The sequence below is a fragment of the Oncorhynchus mykiss genome, chromosome 17 (assembly GCF_057628025.1).
Source record: "Oncorhynchus mykiss isolate SJ-2025 chromosome 17, ASM5762802v1, whole genome shotgun sequence".
NCBI classification, from domain to species: domain Eukaryota; kingdom Metazoa; phylum Chordata; class Actinopteri; order Salmoniformes; family Salmonidae; genus Oncorhynchus; species Oncorhynchus mykiss.
In genome coordinates, this window is record NC_143038.1 from 8,206,764 (window position 1) to 8,228,028 (window position 21,265).

The following is a 21,265-nucleotide window of genomic DNA, read 5'->3' on the forward strand; positions in this document are numbered from 1 at the left end:
CCATATGTACCTTGCCCCGTATGTATCTTACCCCATATGTACCTTACCCCATATGTACCTTACCCCATATGTACCTTATCCCATATGTATCTTACCCCATATGTATCTTACCCCATATGTGTCTTACCCCATATGTATCTTACCCCATATGTATCTTACCCCATATGTATCTTACCCCATATGTATCTTACCCCATATGTACCTTACCCCATATGTACCTTGCCCCATATGTATCTTACCCCATATGTATCTTACCCCATATGTACCTTGCCCCATATGTACCTTGCCCCATATGTACCTTGTCCCATATGTACCTTGCCCAAAATATGTACCTTGCCCCATATGTACCTTACCCCATATGTATCTTACCCCATATGTATCTTACCCCATATGTATCTTACCCCATATGTATCTTACCCCATATGTATCTTACCCCATATGTATCTTACCCCATATGTATCTTACCCCATATGTACCTTACCCCATATGTACCTTGCCCCATATGTACCTTACCCCATATGTATCTTACCCCATATGTATCTTACCCCATATGTACCTTGCCCCATATGTACCTTGCCCCATATGTACCTTGCCCCATATGTACCTTACCCCATATGTACCTTACCCCATATGTACCTTACCCCATATGTATCTTACCCCATATGTATCTTACCCCATATGTACCTTACCCCATATGTACCTTACCCCATATGTACCTTGCCCTATTTTGTATGTTTTTATGTGACTTTGTTTATTATTAATGATATCATTGAGATGAAAGTTTTTTTACTTTGTCCAGATAAACCATGTAAAATGCAGAATATCATTTTGTGTGATGTTTCTGGGTATATTTCACACTGTGAAATTCCTGTTCAAATGGCGCACCTTGATACTGTTCATTAAACACAGGGCAGTGAGAAAGATGTTACACGGAAGGTTTTGTAAATATTTTAAATTGTTGTTTTTAAATACTACAATCTTGAAACAAATGAAAAGCGTAATTGATGGGGAGGCTAATCTGCATTCTTTCATGTTCTAAGATGTAAACTGTTTTCATACGTTTTAAGGAACCAAAAGCTGTAAACCCATTGTGAGGAAAATGTATGTAATTACTGCACAAAGAAAGAAAATAATCTTCATCATTATTTATTATATAAGTAGTTACAGTACCTGAAGACTGTATTTTTTTGCCCAGCGACAGTTCATTAGTACACCGTAGCAAAACAATTCCCAATCGGCTTTCATTTGGTCCCTTGTGAATACAACCCTGGATTGATTGAACTGAAGTTAGACATGTGACACTGAACAGAAGCAACATGTCCACTAGAGGGAATTCTCTCCTCTCATTCAAATTCTGATGCAAAGCGTGAGAAGAGATATGAGCTGAGTTGTATTAACATTGAGAAAAATCGACATCTGGAAGGTGAATAACATGAACACAACATGATGTAACTTTGATATGTTTTTTTAACATGCCTGTTGTAATGTGAATGCAGTGAAGTTCATTTACAGTTGGATATGTTGTTGTGGTTCTATAACAATTCAGTCCATCTACTCTGCACTCACCATATTTTTTGACTAACACAATAAACCATTGCAATTATAATAACATATATATATAGCATTTATTTCAATTAAGATTTCTAAATTAGACTGCAGTAATACATGAAGGTGTGGTTGACTGTGAGGGACTGTGATGTCAGATGTGTCGTATTTCCTGTTCTTTATAAGTAGATGTCAGACAGAGACAGACAGCAGTACACAGCCAGATGTGGTGATATGATGCCACTGCTGAGGTGTTTGCTCTTGTTCTACTTCTCATTCAATGAATTGACCACAGCAGCAGGTAAGGCAAGCTGTTTCTTCCCACCAATCAAGGTTGATTCTGTGTTAAATCATGTTAACTCATTAAAGTGAGGGTTCTGAGTCCTGCAAATGTTTCATTTTGTGTGTCCAACATTTTTGAGTTTTCTCCACATGTCAAGTATGGATTTTTTTGTTGTCTTAAACCACAACCAAGTTAGCGTGGTACTACATCCTATCCCTTGATCATTGCCTGCAGTTTTGCATCTGTAGACCTATTTCATGCATCTTTCTGTAAAAGGTCCTTTCAGTAGTCCTCACAAGGGAGGAAAAAATCCCTTGTTCTCCCATTGCAGCTGTTTATCCCTATTCTTCAGCTACATTGACTCCAGAAGCAACAACTATATTGTGGGTGAGAATAACTCCAACAGCTTTAGTGGCCACTTTAATTAATTTTACAGTACTGTCATCTCCCACACATTGTTTCCTTAATAACAGAATGTGTTTCCTTCAGTGTGAAAAAAAGCCTTTCACACTTGACTTCTCCCTCCCTTACTAGCTCTAACTTTACTGATAGCTACTTTATTGAGGAAAAATGTATTTACTATGACTGCGATATGTGGTTGACCCACCTAGCTAGACTACATTACCAAAGTATGTGGACGCCTGCTCGTCAAACATCTCATTCCAAAATCATGAGCATTAATATGGAGTTGGTCCCCCTTTGCTGCTATAACAGCATCCACTCTTCTGGGAAGGCTCTCCAGCAATGTTGGAACATTGTTGTGGGGACTTGCTTCCATTTAGCCACAAGAGCATTAGTGAGGTCGGGCACTGATGTTGGGTGATTAGGCATGGCTTGCAGTCGACATTCCAATTCATCCCAAAGGTGTTCAATGGGGTTGACGTCAGGGCTCTGTGCAGGCCAGTCAAGTTCTTCCACACCGATCTCAACAAACCATTTCTGTAATGACCTCGCTTTGTGTATGGGGGCATTGTCATGCTGAAACAAGAAAAGACCTTCCGCAAACTGTGGCCACAAAGTTGGAAGCACAGAATCGTCTAGAATGTCATTGTGTGCTTTAGCATTAAGATTTCCCTTCACTGGAACTAAGGGGCCTAGCCCGAACCATGAAAAACAGCCCCAGAACATTATTCCTCCTCCACCAAACGTTATAGTTGGCACTATGCATTCATTCAGGTAGCTTTCTCCTGGCATTCGCCAAACCCAGATTCGTCCGTCAGACTGCCAGATTGTGAAGCATGATTTATCACTCCAGAGAGCGCGTTTCCACTGCTCCAGAGTCCAATGCCGGCGAGCTTTACACCACTCCAGCCACAGCTTGGCATTGTGCATGGTGATCTTAGGCTTGTGTGCGGCTGCTTGGCCATGGAAACCCATTTCATTAAGTTCCTGACAAACAGTTATTGTGCTGACATTGCTTCCAGATGCAGTTTGGAACTCTGTAGTGAGTGTTGCACCTAAGGACAGACGATTTTGTGTGTCCTACCACTTCGCGGCTGAGCCGTTGTTGCTCCTAGATGTTTCCACTTCACAATAACAGCACTTACAGTTGACCGGTGCAGCTGTAGCAGGGCAGAAATTTGATGAACTGACTTATTGGAAAGGTGGCATTCTATGACGGTGCCAAGTTGAAAGTCACTGGGTTCTTCAGTAAGGTCATTCTACAGCCAATGTTTGTCTATGGAGATTGCATGGGTGTGTGTTCAATTTTATACACCTGTCTTCAACGGGTGTGGCAGAAATAGCCGAATCCACTCATTTGAAGGGGTGTCCACATACTTTTGTACATGTAGTGCATCTTAAGATGAACACCTAAGTCGCTCTGGATAAGTGTGTCTGCTAAATGACTAAAATGTAAATGCTCTTTTGTCGATTTGCATAATGTTCACATTTTATTGTGTTTGCCTGCCAAATAAATAGTTAAAACAGGTATGTTGACAATCCAGGTGGGAGGTGACAAATAGATAGCTTAATAGGGGGCAGTTGCCTATGTTAGGCTCTCATTCACTATGCACTTACACTGAACAAAAATATGAATGCAACATGTAAAGTGTTGATCCCATGTCTCATGAGCTGAAATAAAAGATCCCAGAAATGTTCCATGCCCACAATATTTTCTCAAATGTTGTGCACAAATTTGTTTACATCCCTGTTAATGAGTATTTCTCTTTTGCCAAGATAATACATCCACCTGAGAGGTGTGGCATATCAAGAAGCTGGTTAAACAGCATGATCATTACACAGGTGCACCTTGTGATGGGTCCACTAAAAGGCCACTCTAAAATGTGCAGTTTTGTCATACCACACAATGCCACAGATGTCTCAAGTTTTGAGGGAGCGTGCAATTGGCATGCTGCCTGCAGGAATGTCCACCAGAGCTGTTGCTAGAGAATTTATTGTTCATTTCTATACCATATTTTTATTTTATTTCACCTTTATTTAACCAGGTAGGCTAGTTGAGAACAAGTTCTCATTTACAACTGCGACCTGGCCAAGATAAAGCATAGCAGTGTGAACAGACAACAACACAGAGTTACACATGGAGTAAACAATAAACAAGTCAATAACACAGTGGAAAGAAAAAAATAGTCTATATACATTGTGTGCAAAAGGCTTGAGGAGGTAGGCAGATAATTACAAATTTGCAGATTAACACTGGAGTGATAAATGATCAGATGGTCATGTGCAGGTAGAGATACTGGTGTGCAAAAGAGCAGAAAAGTAAATAAATAAAAACAGTATGGGGATGAGGTAGGTAAATTGGGTGGGCTATTTACCGATGGACTATGTACAGCTGCAGCGATCGGTTAGCTGCTCAGATAGCAGATGTTTGAAGTTGGTGAGGGAGATGAAAGTCTCCAACTTCAACGATTTTTGCAATTCGTTCCAGTCACAGGCAGCAGAGAACTGGAAGGAAAGGCGGCCAAATGAGGTGTTGGCTTTAGGGATGATCAGTGAGATACACCTGCTGGAGCGCGTGCTACGGGTGGGTGTTGCCATCGTGACCAGTGAACTGAGATAAGGCGGAGCTTTACCTAGCATGGACTTGTAGATGACCTGGAGCCAGTGGGTCTGGCGACGAATATGTAGCGAGGGCCAGCCGACTTGAGCATACAGGTCGCAGTGGTGGGTGGTATAAGGTACTTTGGTAACAAAACGGATGGCACTGTGATAAACTGCCTCCAGTTTACTGAGTAGAGTATTGGAAGCTATTTTGTAGATGACATCGCCGAAGTCGAGGAATGGTAGGATAGTCAGTTTTACTAGTGTAAGTTTGGCGGCGTGAGTGAAGGAGGCTTTGTTGCAGAATAGAAAGCCGACTAGATTTGATTTTAGATTGGAGATGTTTGATATGAGTCTGGAAGGAGAGTTTACAGTCTAGCCAGACACCTAGGTACTTATAGATGTCCACATAAACCACCTCCAGCGTCCTTTTAGGGAATTTGGCAGTACGTCCAATAGTGGCGGTGGGGTTATGGTATGGGCAGGCATAAGCTACGGACAATGAACACAATTGCATTTTAACGATGGCAATTTGAACGCACAGAATTACTGTGAGGCCCTTTTATTTTTTAAATGTATCTGTGACCAACAGATGCATCTGTATTACCAGTCATGTTAAATCCATAGATTAGGGCCTAATGAATTTATTTCAATTGACTGATTTCATCATATGAACTGTAAATTAATCAAATGTTTGAAATTGTCACATATTGCATTTATATTTTTGTTCAGTATAATTAAGACCTATTCAGCCCTTTACTTTAGTCGATCAGGATTTGTTTCTGTTAGCAACTGTTTTATGTCCTTATTTTCCAATGACAGTCCAGAGCCACTCTGTGAGTGATAGGCAGTCTATAGACCTACCTCACGCAGTCTACAGACTTATCTCAAACTGCTGTGACAAGTGTTGTCATTGTACATTTCTCTCTTCCTACTCAGGAATCCAAAGATGACTTCAGCTACCAGTTTTCTGTTTTTTGCGATCCATTTAGCCTATATCAGAGCTGGAATTTCTTCTGAGAGTAAGTTGTGCCATAAATTCCATAATAATGATTATAAAATGTTATATACATAAATACAACAATTTATTTATTGTTTTCAGCAGATTATTAACATTGTGGTTTGGAAGAACTGTATATTATTTTTTACTAAAAGTTCAATAAGATTGGTGACATTATGATAAACCTGACCACTATAACAGTAATTATCTTCTGTATTTATGTGGTCTTTTTCTCTGAAATGATATTTTACTTACAGCATTTGTCAAACTGGAGTGTGAAGAAGAATACCATGGGGTTTATGGTCAGCAGTCATTGCTGGAGTGTATTGTCAAAGCTGTTCAGAACGTGACCATCTTGACGGTGACCTGGAAGAGGGTGGGAGGTGATGCACCTTTGTTGGAATACCATAAACATGCAAATGCCTCAACCCTTGGATTTAAATTTGCTGAGCCATCCTGGAACAAGAATAATATGAATGTGTCCTTGTTGTTGACAAATACCAAGATGGCCGACAAGGGTGTGTATGAATGCATGGTGAGAACAGACAGTGGTGATGCTACAGCTACAGTCAGCCTCAGTGTCACAGGTGAGTCCTATACTGTCTACAGTTCAACCAAATGTGATTATAAAAGCACCTTTCAACACAGGTCAATGAAAGGAAAAAACTGGAACATGTGAGATATTCAGCCACTCTTTAAGGGCAATAGAAGAATACAATACAATACAACACTTATTTTTTTTAAATGCGTCTCAGCTCATAGCCTTCATCAGGGTGTTATGATGCCCACATGTTGAAATGAAGTTATATTCAACTTCCATTGTTGTCACACACACACACACACACACACACACCTGCCCATACATGTATGATAAAAAGTTGATAAGGATGTTTAGTCTGAAATGTGTTCAGGGGGAGTTCAGATCTATTGTGAGAGAGAGAGAGATTGGACAGCACAGCAGGAGCCAGAGTTACTTGACAGTTCTCAAATGGCACAGAGTAGTACCAGTGGGAATGTCCACAACTAGCCTCCATAATGCCATTCTACCCACGTCACGCAATCAGTGTTTACAAATAATGTACACAGACTCAATTAGAACATGTGAGTGATAAAAGGTAATTCCAGTTTATTAAAATCACTCCTCCAGTAATCTCATTCCAAGTTATAACCCTTTGATGGGTGTTGAAAAGGTGCAAAGTCTGTCTTAACGATGTTTACCCGCTGACGTTGTTGCGAACTGCACCCACATGTACAGTTGAAGTCAGATGTTTACATACACTTAGGGTGGAGTCATTAAAAATCGTTTTCAACCACCCCACACATTTCTTGTTAACAAACTATAGTTTTGGCAAGTTGGTTAGGACATCTACTTTGTGCATGACACAAGTCATTTTTCCAACAATTGTTTACAGACAGATTATTTCACTTATAATTCACTGTATCACAATTCCAGTGGGTCAGAAGTTTACATACACTAAGTTGGCTGTGCCTTTAAACAGCTTGGAAAATTCCAGGAAATGATGTCATGGCATTAGAAGCTTCTGATAGGCTCAAATTGACATCATTTGAGTCAATTAGAGGTGTACCTGTGGATGCATTTCAAGGCCTACCTTCAAACTCAGTGCCTCTTTGCTTGACATCATAGGAAAATCAAAAGAAATCAGCCAAGACCTCAGACCTCCACAAGTCTGGTTCATCCTTGGGAGCAATTTCCAAACACTTGAAGGTACCACGATCATCTGTACAAACAATCGTACTCAAGTATAAACACAATGGGACCATGCAGCCGTCATACCGCTCAGGAAGGAGACTCGTTCTGTCTCCTAGAGATGAATGTATTTTGGTGCGAAAAGTGAAAATCAATCCCAGAACAACAGTAAAGGACCTTGTGAAGATGCTGGAGGAAACAGGTACAAAAGTATCTCTATCCCACAATAAAACGAGTCCTATCTCAACATAACCTGAAAGGCCGCTCAGCAAGGAAGAAGCCACTGCTCCAAAACCGCCATTAAAAAAGCCAGACTACGGTTTGCAATTGCACATGGGGACAAAGATCAATCTTTTTGGAGAAATGTCCTCTGGTCTGATGAAACATAAATAGAACTGTTTGGCCATAATGACCATTGTTATGTTTGGAGGAAAAAGGGGGGGGCTTGCAAGCCGAAGAACACCATCCCAACCGTGAAGCACGGGGGTGCAGCATCATGTTGTGAGGGCATTGCTGCAGGAGGGACTGGTGCACTTCACAAAATAGATGGCATCATGAGGATGGAAAATTATGTGGATAGATTGAAGCAATATCTCAAGACATCAGTCAGGAAGTTAAAGCTTGGTTGCCAATGGGTCTTCCAAATGAACAATGACCCCAAGCATACTTCCAAAGTTGTGGCAAAATGGCTTAAGGACAACAAAGTCAAGGTATTGGAGTGGCCATCACAAAGCCCTGACCTCAATCCTATAGAATATTTGTGGGCAGAACTGAAAAAGCGTGTGCGAGCAAGGAGGCCGACAAACCTGACTCAGTTACACCAGCTCTGTCAGGAGGAATAGGCCAGAATTCACCCAACTTATTGTGGGAAGCTTGTGGAAGGCTTCCTGAAATGTTTGACCCAAGTTAAACAATTTAAAGGCAATGCTACCAAATACTAATTGAGTGTATGTAAAGTTCTGACCCACTGGGAATGTGATGATAGAAATAAAAGCTGAAATGAATAATTTTCTCTACTATTATTCTGACATTTCACATTCTTAAAATAAAGTGGTGATCCTAACTGACCTAAGACAGGGAATTTTTACAAGTATTAAATGTCAGGAATTGTGAAAAACTGAGTTTAAATGTATTTGGCTAAGGTGTATGAACTTTCAACTTCAACTGTATGTAATATAATGTATCTTTCTCTCTCTCGTCCAGCTATGTACAAATCACCAACCATGAGTTCCAGTCCTGAGAACTGCATAAAACAGAACACTGGTGTGACCATTTTCTGCAACTCTACAGGCGGGCACCAGAAAGGGTTGATCTGGTGGTTTGACGAGTTTGGCACGAACTGCACAGGCAGTGCTGAACTCGTGGCCAAAAAGACAGACGATACACTGTTTAGCCTCTCCAGTAAACTGACAGTTCTGAAGGCTACATACAGTGGTTCCACAAACTACTCATGCACAGTGCACAACACCAATGGAGTCCAGGAGGGGAAGGCATCATTTGAGATCCCGTTTGTATGTTCAGCAGGTATGTTCTGCCATCGTGGTCGGTATACACAGTGTCTATGAATGTTTGTGATGTCATCCTTTTTGAAAGATGGGCCAAATCCAAAACATGCCAGTCTCCCTTATTCGCTCATCCTAACCCTGATCATTGTAAACATTTCAGCCTCAATCTAGCCTACTTTTATTAGCATAGGCCTTTTTAATGACATCTTTATCATGTGTGAGCACAATAAATCAGCCTCGTAATGAGAAAACATGTCACTGAGGGGTGGAGTAGATCAGGCCATAACATGCTCCCAAATCTGATTGAACATCTTCCTTGAAAATGAAAAAAATAAAATTAATGTCTTGGTTTGGCTAAGAAACATTCCATGTTTCACTATGACCCCAGAAGATGTTCAATGTTTGCTTAACCCAGTCTGCGTGTCATCTGGTGATCCTAGAAGAAATAGTGGTTGTAAATTACCTGCACTAGTTGCAAATTAGAGCTCATCGTCTCCAATGCTCCATCTTTATCACGATTCAGTGCAGTCATAATACCTTCTTACCAGAACATTCCTTCTCTGCAGTTGTTTCTCACCTCTCGCAGCCATTTTGAATGTTTTTTCAGACCTGCCTGGCTGGGAATTTCCAAACACAAATTATCCATCTGATGCGAAAACGAATTAGTCTTAGCAATGGGGAGTAAATTAAGATTATATTTAGATTAGAAAAGAGCTCTAGTCTGTTTATTTTAAGATATCAAAATAATCAAATATTATACTGCAGGAAATGAAGTTGACCTGATGCTGACTTTGACCAATCATAAATGACCTTTTCCTCTGGATTTGATATTTTAGAATAATATTGGAACTTCTTTTTAGTTGAAATGACATTAAACTTTGGTTGACTGAATCCAGGTCTGCTGGATTAGATTTGTAAAAATAATCAGATTTGATTTGTTCTCAATCATGGACTTCGTGCATCTATGTCTGGTCACAGAGTAGCACTACCAGTATTTAATTCAAATACCTGTGAATTTCCTATTTAATTGGCAAATTGTTTATTTTCCACCTGCATTTGAAGGTTCAAAAGATGATTTTGCTTCTGACTCCACTACCCAGTGGCTTGCCCCAGTTGGGGTCATAGGATCTCTGGTCATTGGACTCCTTGCTGCGCTGCTGATATTTAAGAGGCGCTCTGTCCAACGTAAGTACATGAATTGTCATACAATACAGACTGATGACAGCTCTCAGACGGTGCTTACATGGGCCTGGCTGATATGTGTGATCTCTCTGTGTGTGTAACTCCTCCATGAACAGATATCATTGCATGAAGCTTTGTTGAGTATCATGGATCTCTGCTTGGCGTGCTAAATTAACCTGTATAGTGGGTCTGCATGCTTTAGCAGTTGGCAGCCACCCATTTTGTCTCTGAATAGGGATGATTACCTTAAAGTTACACTGCCAAGAACCTCAGTAGTCAAACAACGTAGTGAAAATACCCAGGCTCAGCCAGTCGTCATATACAGTAGTTAAACATCAGACATCTTTACTATACGATCAGTGGCTTTCAGCCATGTGTGGCATAGGCTTATATTAACCATGAAAAACAGTGTATTTGATGCTCGAAGTCAATATTAATGGATTCAGCATGAACTGCACTAGTAGGCTATTTATTGTTCATCAACATCACTTTTGCTTTACTTATTAGCTTTTTTATGTATACTGTACGAAAATATAAACGCAACATGCAACAATTTCAACCATTTTACTGAGTTACAGTTCATATAAGGAAATCAGTCAAATGAAATACATGAATAAGGCCCTCATCTATGGATTTCACATGACTGGGCAGGGGTGCATCAATGGGTGAGCCTGGGAGGGCATAGGTCCACCCCCTTCGGGGCCAGGACAGGCTAATTCATTTTTCCCCACAAAAGGGCTTTATTACAGACAGAAATACTCCTCAGTTTCATCAGCAGTCCGGTTGGTTGGTCTCAAATGATCCTGCAGTTGAAGAAGCCGGATGTGGAGGTCCTGGGCTGGCGTGGTCACATGTGGTCTGCGGTTGTGTGGCCGGTTGGACATAATGCAAAATTCTTTAAAACGACATTGGAGGCGGGTTATGGTAGAGAAGTGGACATTTAATTATATGGCAACAGCTCTGATGGACGTTCCTGCAGTGAACATGTCAAATGCACACTCACTCAAAACTTGAGACATCTGTGGCATTGTGATGTGTGACAAAATTGCACATTTTAGTGGCATTTTATTGTCCCCAGCACAAGGTGCACCTGTGTAACGATGCTGTTTAATCAGCTTCTTGACAAGCCACACATCTCAGGTGGATGGATTATTTTTGCAAAGGATAAATGCTCACTAACAGGGATGCATTTGTGCACAAAATTTGAGAGAAATATGTTTTTTGTGCATATGGAACATTTCTGGAATTTTTAATTCAGGACATTAAACATAGGACCGAGACTTTACATGTTGCATTTATATTTTTGTTCAGTATAGTTTGTTTTAAGCTAAATTGTAATAGTAGGTTTTATGTCATTTCTTTTTCACAGGTGCTCGAAGGCAGTCCACCTTCCCATTAATGAGTAAGTCCTTCAATATTCAGTATTTATAAAAAAATAAAAAATGGTTTCCCATCTTTCCTAGACAGTTCACATAATTCCCTGTAAAAGCAATACACATACTTTATAATGACCAGCATCTTCATTTGGAAAACTTGATAATTATAACTCAACAAATTAAAATGATTACATTTTCCAAGGCAAAAACAACATTCCATAATGCAGTCACATATCCTGAGTGCCAGTCTGTTTGGGCTATCATGCCAACCCCTTGTCACTCATTGGCATGCCTAACATCTTTGTCTTGACAATGAGATGGAGTTGGCAAGAGTAGTACAAACAGATATTTGACCAAGCTAGCATTCACATGCATTTGGTTTGTGAAACTAGCCACTCAGCCGGAACACCGTTCTCTTCCTTTGAATTGAATGACTTATTTGATTGAATGTACTTCAAACGGTAGTGTTTCTTCCCTCACAAGTGGAGTAGAAAATGGAGGCCAGATGATTACTAATTGTTTACCAAAACAGTTGGCGATGAAGATAGCTCCGCTTTTGTATTGTTCTCATGGGGAAATCTTAAGAAATGACTCACTGTCAACTGTTTATTTTCAGCAAACCTAACATGTGTAAATATTTGTATGAACATAAGATTTAACAACTGAGAAATAAACTGAACGAATTCCAGACATGACTAACATACATTTAATAATGTGTCCCTGAACAAAAAGGGCGTCAAAATCAAAAGTAACAGTCAGTATCTGGTGTGGCCACCAGCTGCATGAAGTACTGCAGTGCTTCTCATGGGCCTTCTCGTGGACTGCACCAGATTTGCCAGTTCTTGCTGTGAGATGTTACCCCACTCTTCCACCAAGGCACCTGCAAGTTCCCGGACATTTCTGGGGGGAATGGCCCTAGCCCTCAATGTCCGATCCAACAGGTCCCAGATGTGCTCAATGGGATTGAGATCCGGGCTCTTTGCTGGCCATGGCAGAACACTGACATTCCTGTCTTGCAGGAAATCACACACAGAACGAGCAGTATGGCTGGTGGCATTGTCATGCTGGAGGGTCATGTCAGGATGAGCCTGCAGGAAGGGTACCACATGAGGGAGGAGGATGTCTTCCCTGTAACGCACAGCGCTGAGATTTCCTGCAATGACGAGCTCAGTCCGAAGATGCTGTGACATGGTGGACCCTCCACCTCCAAATCGATCCCGCTTCAGAGTACAGGCCTCGGTGTAACGCTCATAACTGCGAATCCGACCATCACTCCTGGTGAGACAAAACTGTGACTCATCAGGGAAGGGCACTTTTTGCCAGTCCTGTCTGGTCCAGGGACGGTGGGTTTGTGCCCGCCCGTAGGCAACGATGTTGCCGGTGATGTCTGGTGAGGACCTGCCTTACAACAGGCCTACAAGCCCTCAGTCCAGCCTCTTTCAGCCTATTGCGGACAGTCTGAGCACTGATGGAGGGATTGTGTGTTCCTGGTGTAACTCAGGCAGTTGTTTCCATCCTGTACCTGTCCCGCAGGTGTGATGTTTGGATGTACCGATCCTGTGCAGGTGTTTTTACACGTGGTCTGCCACTGCAAGAACGATCAGCTGTCCGTCCTGTCTCCCTGTACTGCTGTCTTAAGCGTCTCATGGTACGGACATTGCAATTTATTGCCCTGGCCACACCTCCTTGCAGCATGCCTAAGGCACGTTCACGCAGATGAGCAGGGACCCTGGGCATCTTTCTCTTGGTGTTTTTCAGATTCATTAGCAAGGCCTCTTTAGTGTCCTAAGTTTTCATAACTGTGACCTTAATTGCCTACCGTCTGTAAGCTGTTAGTGTCTTAGCGACCGTTCTACAGGTGCATGTTCATTGTTTATGGTTCATTGAACAAGCATGGGAAACAGTGTTGACATCCTTAACAATGAAGATCTGTGAAGTTATTTGAATTTTACCAATTATCTTTGAATGACAGTTATTTTTTTTTGCAGAGTTTATTTTGTAATGCTGGGTTAAATATGGGCCTGTCTGCACTGTGAGGGAAGACCTGCTGTCTTGCAAGTAGGGCTGGGCGATCAAGTTTTTTTTTCGATATATTCGAGTTTGTTTTAAACTGATATGGAAATTGTCTATCGCAAGAATTGAGGTTCTGTTATAATGTTGTAACGTTTGACAAATGCAGCTTCTCACTGTCTCTTCGCTGTCAGGGCAATGTCGAATCATGTGCCAACGCGTGCACAGAGGTTATCCACCAATCACAACTGTAGACAGCCTTTCACAAATTGTAACCACACTGACAAAGTGTAGCGGCGGTAAGAGTTCCACCAAAATGGAAAGTGGGGAAACCAACTCAGCCTCTCGTGAGGATGAAATCATCCCCGAAAAGGGCTGCAATCTTTTTTCAATAATATGGAAGTGGTTTGGGTTGAAGAGGTCTGTTGTTCAGCAAACGAATGTCTTGTGCAAAATGTGTTGAAAGACAATTGCTACGAAAAGCAGCAGCACAACCAACCCCTTCCATCACCTGCAAATGAAACACGCGGTGGAATGGGAGGAATTCGTGAGACTATGCAATGCCGATTCCAGTCGCCCAATTTCCAAAATGTCAGCTAAAAGACAAACTACCATAGTCGCTGTCACGTTCTGACCTTTATTTCCTTTGTTTTGTATTTATTGAGTATGGTCAGGGCGTGAGTTGGGTGGGCAGTCTGTTTGTTTTTCTATGATTTGTATGTTTCGGCCTGGTATGGTTCTCAATCAGAGGCAGGTGTCATTAGTTTTCTCTGATTGAGAATCATACTTAGGTAGCCTGGGTTTCACTGTTTGTTTGTGGGTGATTGTCTATGCTAGTTGCTTGCGTCAGCACAGGTCTCATTTGTAGAGTCACGGTCGTTATTGGTTTATTGTTTTTGTATGCAGTGTTCAGTACTTTCTTTAATTAAATATTCACTATGAACACATACCACGCCGCATTTTGGTCCTCTGATCCTTCTCGCCTCTCCTCTTCAGATGAAGAGGAGGAAGACCGTGGCAGTCGCTTCCTTTTCAAATGTAATCCCTTATGACAAAAGTTTGAGGTGGAAGGAGATAACGGATGCAGTGACCTATTACATGGCGAAAGATATGGTTCCAATCTTTACAGTAGAAAAGACAGCATTTAAAAATCTGCTAGGTACAGGTGACCACAAATCAGCTGCCAAGCCGCAAGTATTTCACAGAAGAAGCCCTGCCGCGATTATACACTGCTACCCACGAAAGAGTCGCAGAGAACCTGGCTAGTGTTTCTTATTTTTCCTGCACAGCCGATCTATGGTCGAGCAGAACGTCAGAGCCATACCTAAATTTGACAGTCCACTACATAAATGAAGACTGGAAATTGTAAAACGTCTGCCTACAGACGTCTTACATCCCCGATGATCATACGGGTGAAGTAATAGCCCAGGATCTCAAAGACTCAGGCATTGTGGAAGATGAGTGAAGGCCAACAGGTGTGCATGACAACTGACAGCGGGAGCAACATGATAAAAGCATTGTGCTTGAACAACTGGACCCGCCTGCAGTGCTTTGGACACAGGCTTCACCTCGCCATCGGTAAGTGTGACATTGGATAAGTGCATTCAAAAAAAGTTATGTTCAGGCCAGCTGTAGGCTAATGTGTTGTGTGCCAATCCAATAGCAAATAACCACAGGCTGTTTTAATTATAACAGCAAATTAACTAAATTAATGCATTTCCAATCAAAATGATTATATACATGACATATTCAAACAGCGAGCGTCTCAAACATTTCTAAACGATAGAATAGACGTGTGGATGTGTGTTCATTTGTTTTGCACAAATAGGCCTTGAGGCCTTGTATATTTTTTCTTTTAATAAAGAAAATTCTGTTTAGAATTAAGTCTTGTCCTTTTTAATTTGTTTATAGAAAAACAAGAGATCAAGGTGTGTGTATATATCTCGATATATATCTCTATCTCTATATATCTCTATCTCTCTATCTCTCTCTCTCTCTATATCATCTCTATCATCTCTCTATCATCTCTCTCTATCTCTCTATATATCTCTATCTCTCTATATATCTCTATCTCGATAGATAGATAGATATAGGGGGGGAATGGAGCCATTACTTTTAGGCCACATCGCCCAACCCTACTTGCAAGTCTCTTGACTAACTTTAAAAAAAAAATCTGACCTACTGTTATTTTCACTGACATTTGAAGGAGGCAATGCTCCTCTGGAGATTGAAACCTTACACGACATTCGTCCACCATATGTCACAGATCAGCTTCTGACTTGTCCTTGTCGGTTATAGGTCACAGTGGCCACCCAACTGACAGGCACCACGATGATGAGGCAGAAGGAAACGCTATCCTTACTGTATGTTGTATCTACATCTAATATGTCTATATCTCTATTGTACATCTAAAATGAATATCTAAAACATATTGTATCTACATCTACTGTATTTATAATAGCTCTCTTTCTATTCAGCATCATAGCTTCATAGGGGACATGTTTTTTTTAATGATTGTAGTTTACATGCTGGCCGTGCTCCTTATAATGATTAGTGAAAAGTCTCTCCTGTTTTTACTTTCTCTTATTGTATAACAATATGCTCTTTCTTGTTCTCTCTCTTTCTCGCTCCCTCTCTCTGTCTCTCCAGGTCTAAATAGTGACAGTACACAGGACCAGCATTCCAGTCTTTAGTAACTGATTTGTTAACTGGCAGTCTCTGGAAGGGACTGTTTCCTTGACGATCAATAAGGGGCTTGTCACTATCCTTTGATGGACTGTTTCCTGTTAAGTGTCCAATGACAGTCACTTTGGCACTCGGGTCATTCTAATCGAGGCATTTGTTTCTTCACAATCTACTGCTGATGGCAGCCTTTAAAGTCTGTGGTTGATTACAAATGATATGTTTCTATACAGGGTTGCCATGGTGTCACTATACTCTAGATTCTACCACTGTAGAACATTGGTATACTGTAATACCAGGTAATCTAATCACTGTGCACACTATACCACGAGGTGCATGGTTTAACATTCCACATTTCCTCTACTGTAGTTTCTACCATATTGGTTGTTATTACTATACTGTAACACCATACCATCTAATCACTAATGTTACACGCTGTTCTATACTAAGGTTGTGCGAACATTCAATTTGAACACTGTACTTTTCTGAAAACATGTAGCAAAACTGGTTACCCTTCTGAAAGAGGGTTTCACAAGACTGCACAACAACCACTCTTCTAACCAAAAGCCAGCCGGTTGCTCCTACCACAGATTTAGTTTTAGGCCTTCCTCTTTTTCCTTGTCTTGCTCGATCTGCTAGTGTAAAATGCAGATTTATATCTTGCTCAGAGCGCACGTCCAGGAAATGCAATGGAATGAAACTGTAAACATGTTGATCATCAGGTTTCAAGAGATACTCCTGCATCTGTCAGTATTCTCCCTGGGCTTTGATTCTACTACAATATCTTTGGGGAGAATGTGGCACCCAATTCCCTATATAGTGCACTACTTTTGACCAGATGGAATAGGGTGCCATTTGGAATGCAACCTTTGACTTGACTTTGTGTTTTATCATTTTTTGGCATTGAATGTAACATATAACCATTATCAGAAGTCAGCCTGTCACTCCTCCCACAGCTGTTTGTTTTTGGCCTTCCTCTTTCTCATTGTCTGGCGCCATCTGCTGGTGCAAAATTCAGATCTACATTTATATCTTGCCCAGGGCTCGCCTCCATGAAGGCAGTGCAATGGAACGCTAAACCTGAAAAACGAGAGTCAATTAGTCATCTGAGAGAATTAGTTATCAGTTTCAAGTTGAACATGTAAATGTTTACCTGATGGTTGATTATGATACTTTTGTAAATGCCACAATTGTTTTATGTTATGAAAGAGGCTGCTACTGTCTTAATATTGTAGTTATAGAATGACTGTTTCAGTTCCCATGATGTTTTACTGCTATCATGTTGCTGATGGCATTACGTATAGACTGACTAATCTGTTGTATTGTGGCAGCTTGAAGTGAATGGTGTCCACGACAAGACTCCACCTCCCATAATTCCTGCCAAATCTTGTATCAGTTCCTTCTTACTTCAGTACATGATTGGAAGTTGGCACTATAGATACAGCTAGAACTATTAATCAATTTATATGCTACCCTGCTTGGCACTGGTCAGGGCTCTTCCAAAGAAGCTTGGGCTTTTGGTTTAGCTCTACTATAGTGGTTTGAGATGTTCATGTGTAAAGTTTTGTTTATTTCGCAGTTCAACAAAATGTTGTTTTCTTCTCTGTATGAAGTGTATATCAAGCGATTTGTTGATGTGCCTGCTTGAGGCCTACTTCACTTACGTTTTTGTTGTCCCCCGTTGTTTTGTATATTTCACACTTTGAAATTCCTTTTCAAATCCCACACCTTGACACTGTTCAGGTGTTGTAAATAGGATGAAGATTTTAATTGTAGTTTTTAATTACTACAATCTTTTTTTTTTTTATGAAAATCCTAATTGATGGGGAGGCTAATCTGAAATGTTCTTATGTTCTAAGGTCAACTGTTTTAAGGAACCAGAAGCGGTAAACCATTGTGAGAAAAATGTATATAATTACTGCACAAAGATTTTTTAATAATTTTTTTTATCCATCATTATGCATTATATAAGTAGTTACAGTACCTAAAGACATTTTTTTTTTGCCCAGCGACAGTACATCATTGCATTCATTAGTGCACACCGTAGCAAAACAATTTGCAACGGAAAACAAATGTTTCTTATTGGACAAGTTCAGGTGGTCCCCCCCCACATTTTGGTCAATCTATAATTTCGTTCCTTGTGAATACAACCCTGGTTTGATTGAATCCAGAGATGTGACACTGAACAGAAGACAACTTGTCCATTAGATCAGGGTTCCCCAAATGGCGGCCCACGGGCCGGTGGTTTCATTTTGCCCCCCAAAAATATACAGTTATATTTTTTACTACTTTTACTCAACTACACTACTGTTCAAAAGTTTGGGGTCACTTAGAAATGTCCTTGTTTTTGAAAGAAAAGCACCATTAAAACATCAAATTGATCAGAAATACAGTGTAGACATTGTTAATGTTGTAAATGACTATTGTAGCTGGAAACTGCTTTTTGTTAGAATATCTACATAGGCGTACAGAGGCCCATTATCAGCAACCATCACTCCTGTGTTCCAATGGCACGTTATGTTAGCTAATCCAAGTTAATAATTTTAAAAAGCTAATTGATCATTAGAAAATCCTTTTGCAATTATGTTAGCACAGCTGAAAACTGTTCTGATTAAAGAAGCAATAAAACTGGCCACCTTTAGACTAGTTGAGTATCTGGAGCATCAGCATTTGTGGGTTTAAATGGCCAGAAACAAATAACTTTCTTCTGAAACTCGACAGCCTTTATTTCTCAGAACAAGAATAGACTATTCCATGCTAGAAATTGCCAAGAAACCAAGATCTCGTACAGTGCTGTGTACTACTCCCTTCACAGAACAGAGCAAAGTGTCTCTAACCAGAATAGAAAGGAGTGGGAAGCCCCGGTGCACAACTGAGCAAGAGGAGAAGTACATTAGAGTATCTAGTTTGAGAAACAGACTCCTCACAAAAAAAAAACTGTTTTAGTTGCATGCCAGCAAAGCCACAACACAATACATAAATGGCACTAGAACGGTGGCAAACGGTGCCCACAAACTCTTAGGGCCTACATAAAATGTACATGCTAAAATCGCCACTGGAATGCAATAGTTGATTTACAGGTGGGTATTTTGTGTTTTTATAACAATGCAATCCATCTAAATTCTCCACTTAACATTTTATTTGTCTAACACAATAAACCGTTTAAATTATAATAATTTAATATGTAACATATACAATTAAATTACAAAATCTGAATTAGATTGTATTCAGTAATACATGCAGGTGTGGGACTGTGATATCAGATGTATCCTATTTCCTGTGTCGTTATAAGCATATATATATAAGACAGAGACAGCAGTACACAGCCAGCTGTGGTGATGGTGATGCCACTTCTGAGGTGTTTTCTGTTGTCCCACTTGTCACTCAATGAATTGACCTCAGCAGCAGGTAAGGCAAGCTGTTTCTTCCCACGTTTAGGTTCTATATATCAGAGTAAGAACTCGACGGACACTATGAAAGCTTAAACCAAGTATATTCACCCCAAAGGATCGAACAGCTGGACAGACAAGACATATTCACACAAGCTCTGATATTTAACCCTTTCTCCTATGCGGAGTCTCCTCCTACGCATCTGAACAGCCAATGCATCTCTGTTGCTAGACAGAACCTTAGTGATATCTGTTCTTCCTCACTTCGTCTGACCTGACCTCTGCCCCAAAGTGCTCACTCCTCCCCAATCACGGCTGACATGGTGACTCGAACCAGACCGTGTCTTTTCTCCTCCCATAGGATCCCTGATGGCTAACGATAACATATCCAGACAGAATGTGAACGTTATACATTCCCCTCTCCCTCAGTGACATGAATAAGTATATTTCATATTCTCAGAATCCAACTCCACCAATCAAGGTTGACTGTATTAAATCATCAATATGGGACATATGTATCCTCTTTGACTCTAACAACCATGGTTCCTCTTTCTTCCCAGTCTTTTCTATAGAAGTCATTCTCTGGGTGAAGACGGGGGAGAAGTTTACCATGAAGTGTTCCACTTTTTTAAAAGAACAAGAAGGAATATACCTGTATGTCAGAGGCTGGTGGGAGGAGCTATACGAGGAAGTGCTCATTGTAATAGCTGGAATCCATGGTACGGTATCAAACATATAGAAACTACTTGTTTGACTCCGTTCCATTTATTGTTTCCAGCCATTACAATGAGCCCGTCCTCCTATAGCTCCTCCCACCTGCCGCCAATGCTCTGTTGGGCTGGACAGGGGCGTAGAGGTGCGATATTTTTACAAGCGTAACACCTAGCTGACCCACAGTTGGCTGGACCATTTTTGATACTAACAGGAAACAGTTTAGCGTGAAACTCAGCAGCGTTGTATTTCTTGACAGAAACCGTAAATAGCCCATCCAACTACCTCATCATTGTTATTTATTTTGCTCCTTTGCACCCCAGTACCGCTACTTGCACACTCATCTTCTGCACATCTATCACCCCAGTGTTTAATTTGCCATACTGTATTTAATTTTGCCACTATGGCCTATTTATTGCCTCACCCCCTTATCCTAACGCAGACCAAGGTGATGCCATAGTCACAGGTGAGTTCATCCAAGGGGTAAACAACAGAATGGTGAAATTGGATTGGCTGTATGCAACCTCCGGAAGTAGCATTACCCACCCTAGCATGGTGTTAGCACATTTTATTTTGTTTCGGACGGTACCGGTATTTTCCCTGCTTTTTAGGACTGGTTGCCATTGAAGCTAGTTTAGGAGGAAACCAATGCCTTTACAGCCTGAATGGAGGATGTTTTATGTACCTGCTCGATGCGGGGAAGCACGAGTGTATCACCCGCTGGGCTGACTGCCTTGGGACACCAGGGATCAGACAACGTCTGGAATAATAGAGCCCTCTGGCGGTCCTTGAGGCTGGACTTGACTATAGTTTTACACGTGCAACAGGGATTTATTTAAACTCGATAGCAGTCAGAGTTGAATCTGACTGC

The 21,265-nt window shown here is 40.9% G+C and overlaps 1 protein-coding gene across 2 annotated transcripts; it reads left to right on the plus strand.

Moving 5' to 3' along the window:
- Nucleotides 1-1,719: 1,719 nt before the first annotated feature.
- Nucleotides 1,720-18,682, plus strand: LOC149975704 (CD276 antigen-like). Of its 2 annotated transcripts, XM_021567908.3 has the most exons (8): nucleotides 1,720-1,846; nucleotides 5,771-5,853; nucleotides 6,089-6,418; nucleotides 8,743-9,063; nucleotides 10,107-10,229; nucleotides 11,596-11,628; nucleotides 15,911-15,975; nucleotides 16,262-18,682. In XM_021567908.3, the coding sequence occupies exons 2-8, from the start codon at nucleotides 5,781-5,783 to the stop codon at nucleotides 16,265-16,267; spliced, it is 951 nt and encodes a 316-aa protein (XP_021423583.3). In that variant the 5' UTR covers nucleotides 1,720-1,846; nucleotides 5,771-5,780; the 3' UTR covers nucleotides 16,268-18,682. The 2 variants fall into 2 exon arrangements, with proteins under 2 accessions (XP_021423583.3, XP_090060778.1); XM_090204652.1 differs by lacking the exons at nucleotides 15,911-15,975; nucleotides 16,262-18,682 and adding an exon at nucleotides 13,136-14,556 and having other exon boundaries at nucleotides 1,730-1,846.
- The last annotated feature ends 2,583 nt before the right edge of the window (nucleotides 18,683-21,265 follow it).